At 48.2% G+C, this 10,647-nt stretch overlaps 3 protein-coding genes; 1 reads left to right on the forward strand and 2 right to left on the reverse strand.

Moving 5' to 3' along the window:
• Positions 1-81: 81 nt before the first annotated feature.
• Positions 82-2,370, reverse strand: GSTUM_00006190001 (uncharacterized protein; the record flags this gene model as incomplete). Its single annotated transcript, XM_002838311.1, has 4 exons — positions 82-277; positions 348-2,025; positions 2,111-2,187; positions 2,261-2,370. 4 exons carry the CDS (start codon positions 2,368-2,370, stop codon positions 82-84), a joined length of 2,061 nt encoding a protein of 686 aa, XP_002838357.1.
• A 12-nt stretch (positions 2,371-2,382) lies between these two features.
• On the forward strand, positions 2,383-2,496 carry GSTUM_00006191001 (uncharacterized protein; the record flags this gene model as incomplete). Its single annotated transcript, XM_002838312.1, has 1 exon — positions 2,383-2,496. The coding sequence occupies one exon, from the start codon at positions 2,383-2,385 to the stop codon at positions 2,494-2,496; it is 114 nt and encodes a 37-aa protein (XP_002838358.1).
• A 5,209-nt stretch (positions 2,497-7,705) lies between these two features.
• The window catches only part of GSTUM_00006192001 (uncharacterized protein), a 5,223-nt gene continuing 2,281 nt past the window's right edge, over positions 7,706-10,647 (reverse strand). The window contains exons 4-9 of the mRNA XM_002838313.2: positions 10,062-10,647; positions 9,729-10,007; positions 9,271-9,671; positions 9,058-9,212; positions 8,886-8,995; positions 7,706-8,825 (exon numbers count right to left, since the gene is read on the reverse strand). The exon at positions 10,062-10,647 is cut by the window's right edge and continues 245 nt beyond it. Of these exons, the coding sequence (XP_002838359.1) occupies positions 8,616-8,825; positions 8,886-8,995; positions 9,058-9,212; positions 9,271-9,671; positions 9,729-10,007; positions 10,062-10,647 (1,741 nt within the window). The 3' untranslated portion in view covers positions 7,706-8,615.

Below are 10,647 nucleotides of genomic sequence, written 5' to 3' on the forward strand. Positions count from 1 at the left end.
TCCATACCCACGTCCAAAGAAATTATCCTAGCTCGCTGCGTTTCCACTGCAATCGCTTTCGCCCCTTCTTTCTTCTTCTTCTCAATGTGTGAGAGGAGGCGGATGCAGCCTGTTGGTGTCATCTAGAAGATCCCCCGCAAACGTTAGTTTCAAGATTGACAGATCCATGATATTGCAGGAGAGGTAACGTACGCCCTCAACACGTCTCGCCTGTCCGATAGACTCCGGCCGGACTCGCTTTAGAACGACTCTTTCTTCGTATGAAAGGCCCAGGACTCTATTTTTGTGAGACCTAGTCAGTCAAGATTTCCCAGGGCATGCACAGAAATTCATCGGGGAAAACCCACCGATCATAGTCGATATCAGCCGGCAGCTTCAACCCTTCGTCCTTCTCAAACATCTTGACAGCGTTGGCCTGTCTCGTGACGTAAGGCTCATACACCCCCTCGATGCCGACCCTAGTACGGATCCTCTCCGGCCAGCGATCCAGGCCCCCCACGACACCCATCTCCGCCAGTTTGCCTATCGTCATGTTTGAAAGTCTGAGTAGGTGGAAAGCATTCCTGCGCGCCGAGTCCTCTCTGACCACCAAGCCTCGCTTCCGCCACTCGGAGCTGCTCTGAGTGATGTTAGACAGTGCGGAGCGGAAGTCCTCCATCAAGGAAAACTCTGTTTGGAAGTGTGCCCATCGCGCGTCGCCGACTACGCCATGGTCGCGGCCGGCTTGGGTGAGGCGGAGATCGGCGTTGTCGGCGCGGGAGCTCATGCGGAATTCGCTGCGGGAAGTGAACATTCGGTAGGGTTCTGATACCCCCTTTGTGATCAGGTCATCGATCATGATGCCGATGTAAGCGTCGCTTCTAGAAATGGTCATTTGGGGCTTTCCCTGTGAGGAGAGGCCGGCGTTGATCCCTGCGACGACGCCCTGGGCAGCGGCTTCCTCATAACCGGTTGTTCCATTGATTTGTCCGGCTAGGAAAAGGCCTTTGACAATCTTGGTCTCGAGTGTTGCCCGGAGGGAGCGTGGGTCGATGTAGTCATATTCTACACCGTATCCGGGCTGTAGCATTTTGGCTTCTTCGAGGCCTGGGATGGTCTTCAGGAGGCGTTCCTGGACTTCTGCAGGAACGGTCATGGAGATGCCGTTTGGGTATACGACGTGGTCGTCTATGCCTTCGGGTTCTAGCCAGATCATGTGATTTTGCCTTTTCTCGAAGCGGATGATTTTGCTTTCTAATGACGGACAGTAGCGTGGGCCTTTGATCGTCTCGCGGATGTGGATTGATTCGTGGAAATGCTGTCGTAGCAGATTGTGGCTCTCCGGGGTGGTATGGGTGCTGTGACACTGCAGCTGCTGCTCGATTTGAACCTTCTCGTTCATGTATGAAAACGGTATTGGTGGGTCATCTCCAAGTTGCGGAAGAAGGCTCTTGTAATCTATTGTCCGACCGTCGATCCTCGGGGGCGTTCCGGTCTTCAGACGACCCAATTTGAAGCCAGCTTCTCTCAAAGACTTGCTCAGTCCAAAAGTCGCCGCCTCCCCCATCCTTCCAGACGGGAAAACGGTCAATCCAATGTGAATCTCCCCACCCAGAAATGTCCCAGTAGTAATCACAACATTCCTAGCCTTAATCACCTCCCCACTCTCCAGCCTTACCCCCGTGATCTTCCCATAATGCCCCTCCATACCAATCATTTGCCCTTCCGGCACCCGGTCTACAACCACATCCGCAACACTACCCTGTAGAATTGACAAGTTCGGATATGACATCAATTCCTCCTGCATGTACTTCTTGTACAGTTTCCGGTCAATTTGTGCACGGGGGCCCCACACCGCGGGGCCTTTACTCCTGTTCAGCACCCGGAACTGAATACCGGCTTTATCGGTTATCCGGCCACAGACTCCGTCCAGAGCATCCACCTCACGGATCATAATGCCCTTACCGATACCGCCGAATGAAGGATTGCACGAGCATGTTCCGATAGTGTCGATCTTCTGGGTTACTAGGGCAGTTTTTGCGCCCACTAGAAAACCGGGGTTTAACAATGAATCCTTACTACAGCTTGCGATCGCAGGACCGGTTGGGAGGGGGGGAGGATTGGAGCATACCTCTTGCCGCAGCAGCGCAAGCCTCCGATCCAGCATGTCCTCCGCCAATTACTACGACGTCGAATTCTTGGTTCAGACTATCCTCGGGCAAACACAACTCGTCAGCCAGACACCTCCGACAATAGGGGCAATTTGGCGAGAGCCCCGCACCTCCGGTCCCCGGATACCGTCGCAAAACCTCTAGACCGGAGACAGACACGTGCTAGGGACTTGAGCCCCCGCCGTTGGAGTAATAATCGTGCGTGTAGGAGGTAATGCATCTGGTGGGGGATATGGCCGAAGAAGGAGGTTGGATCAGTGTTAGACTTTTTCAATTTAGAGATTCGAAATTTGTCCTTGGCCTGTTAGAGCCGCAGATGAGAGTGCCAAGACCTACAGGCCGATGAAAGTCGAGTGAGGGGAAATGATCGGCGTCCACCAGAAGAAACGGCCGAACGTTTGCCATGATAGGAGAAGAAGTCCCAATACCAGACAAGCGGTCCAAGCCATGGTGTCACGCGATGGGACACGAGATTCAGTGGTTATCCCCATTTTGTCCAAGACGGACGTCCGCCCATACTGGTGGAATATGGATTTTTCACCTCCCAACCCTTATAGCTTATCAATTTATATCCGAAGATCTGTATGATGACCCATGATGCCGTAACAGTCAAATGGCGATCCGCGATTCCGAGAGTCACCAATAATAAATATCTCTTGGAAATCAAGCTTCCTCCAGTCCGGTCACATCAGAACCATTTTACCAGGAGCCCAGCCAGAGCACCCCCCCCCCACCACTACCACCGCCCAGCAATCCGTCGCATTATACTTATGGACAAGTGGTGGTAGGGGGGGGCAATAAAGCATCTAGCGGAGGCAGAATTGGCGAGGTATATTAGCTATGATACCTGGCTCGGGTTCAGTTTAGTCAATATCATGTAAGGACGCTGGCATGATACGTGTCTGATGGGTTCTAACACCCGGTACTAGAAGTTTCCTACTGCTAGGGGGGGAACTAGAAACCTGTTCTCGGACCGAGTATAACGTATATTTCGAGATAACTCTTCCCGAGCTCTGGTTTAAGCTTGGGGGGAGGGGGCGGGCGGGTAAATGGTAAAATACCAAATATGCGGATGTCTCAGATGAAAGTACAGTACAAAACTCCTTGCCCCCCTATCTCTTGCTCTCTCTCTTTCTCTCTCTCTTCCCCGTACCATACAGTATTCGGTGCGACGACATAATACATATACAGCTCCCGACAAGAGATTTGTCCCAAAACAAGCTCGTACGCCAACACCCACATCTCAACCCCCGATGAGCGCTACAAATACCCCCCACGGAGCGCCATCCTATGAGGGCTCACCGCCCAGTTACGAGTCCTCCTTCACCTCTCCCTCTCCCTCCTCCCCCTCCTCATCGACCCAACCCGTCGTCACTCGACCCCCCCGTTCAAGCGAGGAGCCACCCCCCGCCTACGGCAGGCGAGGGAACACAAAACCGATCCCCTACCGCGCCTACAACCTCCTAGCGCACGTGGAAGGCCGTTCCATAAACGGCACCCCGCCATCAAGGGTCACGGAGATCGAGAATCCAGAACTCGCAAACCAGATCAGGGAGAGGCGGATACCGAAGGTCTACCTGAAGGGCGCCGTTAGCGAGGAGAAGGCCGAGAAGCTGCGCCGGAAGAATGAGGAGATTCGCGCAGCGAGGGAGAGGGATTCTAGGAGTGGGGGCTTGTGGGGAAAGATCAAGAACGCTATCAGGAGTGAGCAGGAGGTTAACATTATATACCTGACGGCGGAGGAGGTTGCTATGAGGAACATGAGGAGGGATAGGCAGAGGAGTTTGTAACGTGCGGAATTTGAAGGGGGGGGTAAGTCGGGAGGAGGGTGCGACGTCGTCTATATGGAGGGAGGTGCTACTTAATTTTTTCTTTCGGGTTTAATGTTATGTTTACGGATCATGCAATGATAACACTACTCGTACCAATCTTAGACTAGGGATCGAGGCTAACGGGCGTGTTTGCTTGATGTGTACAAGTACCTCTCCCCAAGGAACATCTGAGCACTATTATACATTGGGCTTAGATCCTGTGATCCAAAGGGAGCTTCGCAACCCCGCACCACACATTTCTAACCTATGAATTAGAAGGCAGCTCGAAACTCATCCAGTCTATTTCCCTAATCAGTCTAGCGAAGGTCGACACCCCAGGATGAACTTCAACTGCATAGGCCTCTAAAGAAACCACCAATCCCCACACAATATTTTTTTTCTCACACCATTTACAAATCACTCACAATCACTCGTTCATGAAACATGATTCGATTTCACCTGCATTTTTTTGTGTTTAATTTGAAAGGTAAGATAGGTGGTCACCGAAAAAGAAGAAAAACTACACAAGAGATCTCCGGGAACGGTGGTGGAAATATAAAGCAATTACTCCTATTATGATACCAGGTTAGGAGAACAAAGAGTTGAAGTGAAAACCCCAACGAAATCGCCACACCCGGTATCCATACTACTGAAAAAATAAAAACGGTAAAAAACCGATGGGTATGATACCCGGAAAAGCAGAAACAAAAGCACAACCCCCCCCCGGAAAAAAAAAAAAAAAAAAAAAAAAAATCATGCTCCAAGGTACCTATACCTCAACCCTTCCAAAGACCCAGTATCCACAGCTCTCAAAGCCTTCCTGGTGAACTGCGTGAACACCCAGAGTACTTACACACACACACACCCAGGGAAGAGGGGGGGGGAAAGTCAGCAGCAATAGCGAGACCCAAACCCAGGGTGGAAACATGAAAAGGAAGAACTCACCGAGAGGAACAAGCCCCATATTCTCGTACGCGTCCAAGTAAAGCGTGACCTCCACGCCCGCGGGCGGGGCGTAATGCTTCAAGAGCGTGATCCCCGCGATCGCGAGGGAGAGGAACAAGTTCAGACCGATGGCGCGGGGAACCCAGCCCGGTTCGGGCGCGAGTTCCCTACCGCTACCGGACCTGCGCGTGGTAGGGACGCACAGCGCGGACGTTGTCACGGATACTATGCTGAGGAGGTCGGACCAGTTCGGCCCGGCCCCCAGGCGGAAAAAGAACATGGGGAGTTGGACGATTTCGAGGAGGAAGATTAGTTTCTAAGGGGGTGGGGGGTTTAGTTCTACATATATAAATGTGTAGGGGGGGGGGGACAAACGGTAAAGAAATCATTCTTGCCAGAATCTTCGTACTTTAACTGATTGATTAATCTATCTTGTTCTACTCGAGGTTTTTTCATTTTTTTTATTAGCCTTTTTTTTCTCCCCTTCCCAATGGAGGTTATGAGGGGAAGTTGATATATATATACCCTCTTCATCCATATAAACCACCTCGTCCGGGTCATTCTCCAACTGACCTTGGAACGTCATGCGCCTGCGGATACTGATACGATCGAGACCGGGAAAGTTCAGGTGGTTCGCTAAGGATGCGGCGCTGCCTGACATCTTGTTTTACTCGCTTCTGAAAGGTATAGGAGTTCTACTGTAAATTTTGAACTGGGGTTTTTTTTTTTTCACCCTTTCTTTGTTGATCAAGTAACCGTGAGGATGGATAGATGGATAGCTCGAGTGAACGTTTGGGTAGATAGAACTATGGTGTAGTTTAGACTATCGTGGGGGTGTTTTGCTTTGTTGCGCAGGGGTTAAATAAATAAGCGATCGATGAAAGGATTCTTATTCGAAGTATCATACCTTTGTGGCTGTAACCCTAAGCCCTTACTTGAGTAAGTACGATTAATGATATTATTCTCCTAATGGTTAACACGAGCATCAATCGTCAGTACTGTACCACTATGGGAAATGAAATCTTGACCACTCTTACGACTAAAAGTAAATTACCGGTGGCTATAGTAACGTAAGCTGGCGGGACATCAAGGCGGACCCGAAAAAGCTACCGTATTCAAGTATGATAGGATCCGATCTATAGGTCTAATCCTCAGTCTACATCATAACTCCAATCAGTTTCGGATCCTGCCAATATCCGCATATCCATTGAATGCGGTATAATACTAAGCCCCCCCCTTCACTCCAAAAAAGTGCTATACGAGCACCTCTGAGCAAACCCTTCAGAAGGGTAACATTACTAAATCTCTATACTAACTTGTCGTTGGAGATTTACTAAATATCCCCCCTTAAGAGTGTGATTGCACAATCCGCGCTACGTTAAACCAAAATATACTCAAAAACAAAACAAAGTTCCCCCCCCTTCCCATATAATCCCATTCTATTCAATAATGCCCAATTCCGGTTCAATTCGGCTCACTGTACTGGTGTCTATCCACCTGCACAGGCAACATCCCGGAAACAAAGAACTTGCCTACAAAACTCCTTCATAACCACATGTATCATACGCAAACCAGAAATCGCCGCTAAAAGCCGGAGGGAAGGGATAGTCGAGTGGTTGTGATGTGTGACCTGGGCATTGTGCTTCGCTTTGAAGTGATCTTTCTCAGGTGTAGCCCGAGTAGGGTTCGAATCCTGCTCTTTCTATCAACTCTCTCTTCTCTCCCCTCCCAAACATCCATCCATTCATCCATCATTAATCGCTCGGATCCCAATGCACCCATCATAATCGTGATGAACGATCGTCACTATTTTCCCTTCTTTGTTTCATTCCTCCGCTCCGCCGAAGCAAATAAAAGCATCAGATATCGAATCCGCATCAAAGCATACCGGTAGACCGATGTTGTCCCGTGATCATCATCATATTCGCCCATCATACCCGAAACATTACCATATTGTAATCAATCCAGTCTAGCCATGATACGTGATCGGTGCTTCTTCACTCCTCATTACACCGAGCGTCCGTTCATCCACCTGCACCTAGAGTGCACTACCGTATTCAAAGAATCCAATCGCGCCAACCCCCCTCATGAAGGGGGGAAGAAAAAAGAAATCTAAAAGCCCACCGCATATCAAACGTAATTCCCATAAATATATTCATTCCCAAATACCCAACGAAGCAATTTATAAATCTTGTGATACGATACCAAAGCACGCATACTCAGTCATCCAATGCGATCAGGAAAGAAAGGGAAAAATAAAAGGGCCGAATCACCCACGAAAAGGGCCAAACCACTCGAGTAGAGGAAGAAAGAAAAAGGCATCGGTATTAAGGGAAAGGGGGAAAAAAAGAAAGAAAAAGTAGAGATAAATTTGGACGACGAATAGAAGTTCAAAAAGCTAAGCCTATACCGGTATCCTGGAATAATAATGATAGAAAGCAAGCAAGGAAGGAAAAACGGAAGGACGATAAAGTCCATTCCTTCATTCGTCCTTACCGGTATCTCATGCCTCAATTGAGCATACAATTTTCATATAATAATAATAAAAATAAAAATAAACCCCGAGATCCAATTTTTTGATGATGATGATAATGACGCCAGTACTGTATCATACTACTGTGATATGATATGATACTCCAAATATAATGAGGAAGGGGAAGAGAGAAGAAAAAAATACATGCAAAAAGCCCAAGGCTGCAAAGAAGGATGAAAGGAAGGGAGGAAAGAAGGGGGGTTCGTATGTACTTCAAATAAAAGGTAAAATAAACAAAAAAAAAGACACAGAAATGGGGGGAAGTAGGGGAGGGGAGGGGACACAGCAAGTGTCATAATAGTTAAAATAAAATATATCATAACGACAAACTTGGTAACGTGAAAGGGGGAGGAAGGGGATTCTTGTAGAAGAAAAGAAAAGAAAAGAAAAAACCATAATTCCGTTATCGCCTTGAGAAACTACCGCTGTAGTAAAGGATAAAAAAATAAAGAGGAAAAAAAAGAGACCCTTTTCGCCATGAATGAGTATCAGAGACTAGTGTGAAATAACCCAAATCAAATATAGAATAGAAAGGATCAAAAAAAAAAGTTTTAACACCAGTGAGAAAGGATCAAAAAAGCCCAACCAACCGATCCAGCCAACCCAGCCAGCCAACCGACAAACCAGAAACAAATCACCACTTTTTTTCTTTCTTTTTTCTTTTACCGAGGAAGGGGGGAAGGAAGGTGAGGGGGGCAAGGGGTGCGCGACGTGAGGAGCTGAGGACAGCTTCGAACTCATCTCGTAGACACAAAACCAACCTTGTAGAAAAGAGAAAAGAGGAAAAAAAGAACCCAACTAGACCGGACCCTTGTGCTAAGATTACCAGCTAAGAGCATTCCCATAAGACATGAAAAAGGAAACCAGGAAAAAGACTCAAGCATTTTGTCCCATAAAAAACCCCACCAATGCCGCTTCATTTCTGTATGGCGCTCAAGTACAGTGAATAGTAAAAACCATGAGAAGAAAAATGGGGACTGAAACAAGACCAAGTATAAGAAATAAAAAAAGGGGGTATTTGTAACACGGGATCATAAATGCCTTCACTTCATCGCCATTGAAAGAGAAAATGTACCGAAGAGAAGATGGGAAAACATAAAGATAGTTCAAGAAGAAAATACATCGCGTGACCGATCCTTGTACGCCCGACAAGGACGGCCAAAACCTAACACCTACTTAAGACGCAATGCTAACCTCCTTCTTGGCTCCCTCGGATGATTTATCGACGACCGGACGCTCCTCAGTCGCGCTTGCCTCGGTGGACGGAGCCGACGAAACAGGGGATTGAATGTCCATGGTCAACAACGGCGGGGTCGCAAGCGCAGAACCGGGAGGGGGGGAGGCAGTTTGCGAAGGGGTAGAGGAGTTGTAAATCAACTTCTCAATCTGTTCATGCCTTAGGTATAAGTGTTGATCATGTAACCTACTTGAAGGCTGGTTCCCTACCGCATTAATCTGTTTACCATAGGTAAACTTCTTCAAGGCCTGGAGTTGAGGCTTAATTTGCTCAACCAAGGTCTCCCTGTCCGGCCCTTGGAGTAGAGTCAAAAGTTTCTCTACGCGACAGTTAGCTCGTAGATCCCACAACCAAAAATCTCTTGGAAGGTATTTGGCTTACGAATCACATAGTTACCGTACTGATCCCGCATGAGGATCTGCAGAGGGGAGTTCCCGTCGGAACGGGGAGTGGTCACAACTTTGACAATCTCGCGCTTCTCTTCCTCCGATCCAAAGGTTATACTCTTCTCAACAACGTTCGACGCAAACTTATGCCTGTTATAAATTAGAAACCAGTCAAAAACCGAAGAAAAAAACCGCCAAGGATAAATACTTTGAGAACTGAAGCAACTGAGTGGTAACCAAGCTAATGATCTTTGCCCTATCTTCGGGTTTTCCATGTTCGATAACGTGCTGGGTAACGTAATTTCCATACTGATCCTGCACAAGCGCAATAGTACAAACATGGAGTTCCTGAAGCAGAGAAGCCTGCGCAGTCTCGTCGCAGTGTTCGAGCATGCGTTGGATAACACGGCACCCATAAGGGTGAGTCGCCAAAGTATGAACCTGGCCACGGAAGGCCTTGATAATGAATTGGATATGTTCCGCAGGAACTCTCTCAATAGCTTTTTGAACCACATGGTTTCCGTTCTGGTCCTTCACACACTTAAGAACGCTTCCGTCGAGCTCCTTGACAAGGGAGGCTTGCTGCTCTGTCAATATATGCTCGAGAGCCTATAGCACAGTCGTCAGTTTGCGGTAATGGAAGGTCACTAAACAGCTTATATCTACCTTTTGAACAACCCTACAGCCGTACATCTGCAAAGAAAGCGCCAACACGTGCCCTTCCATCTGCTTAGCCAAGATACTCTTCTGAAGTTGATTCCCGTGCTCAAAGAACTTCTGAATAACATAGTTTCCGAACACGTCGGTCATCAACTGAAGAGAGTTCGACTTTATTTCAGCAAAAATCGTCTCTTTCTCATCACTATTTGCGGTCTCGAGCTTCTGTTGAATAAACCTAGATCCATGTTGATCACCGCTGAACTCGACAACGTGGTGGAAGATGTCCTAACTACCATTAGACAATACAAAAGATAGACGAGGCAAACATTCCAAAGTTACCTTAAGTTCATAGCGTTTATTGGACTTCGAGTTAGCGCGGAACTCTTCGAGGAGAACACTCCTCAAATTATGTCCGAAGTCTTCGTGGACCGGTCTTCTAGCAGCCGGGTGGGTTGGAGCGATCAGAGGGCTGATCGGGGGACCAGTGTAGGAAGGCATGGGTACTCGAATTCCGTTAGCGTAAGTGTAGTCGTATGGCGGTTGTGGCGGATGTGGCGGATACTGGTTGCGATAAAGTTGGTCCCGCATGATCAGCTGGCCTTGATTTATATGTGGGCTCTGCTGTTGCTGCTGCGTGACGAGCAATCGTTGCCGTAGCTTCTCGTGGTTTAGGGTCAATTGTCCGGATGGCGGGGTGCGAATGGGAGGGCCACGGGAAGAAGATCGAAAATCGGAACCATGAGGTGGCGGGGTACTGCCGTTAGCATGATAAGGGCTCCCCATGTTGTTCCTTCTTTGATAATCTCCATTTTGGTCGCCAGGGGACATGGCGCCGAGACGTTCATAGGGTCTACGAATATCACCATAACTCTTGGCATAATTGGAATCCGCATATTGCTCAGTACTGTTGTAGCCCTCCTGACCA

The sequence above is a fragment of the Tuber melanosporum genome (genome assembly GCF_000151645.1).
Source record: "Tuber melanosporum whole genome shotgun sequence assembly, scaffold_24, strain Mel28".
NCBI lineage: Eukaryota > Fungi > Ascomycota > Pezizomycetes > Pezizales > Tuberaceae > Tuber > Tuber melanosporum.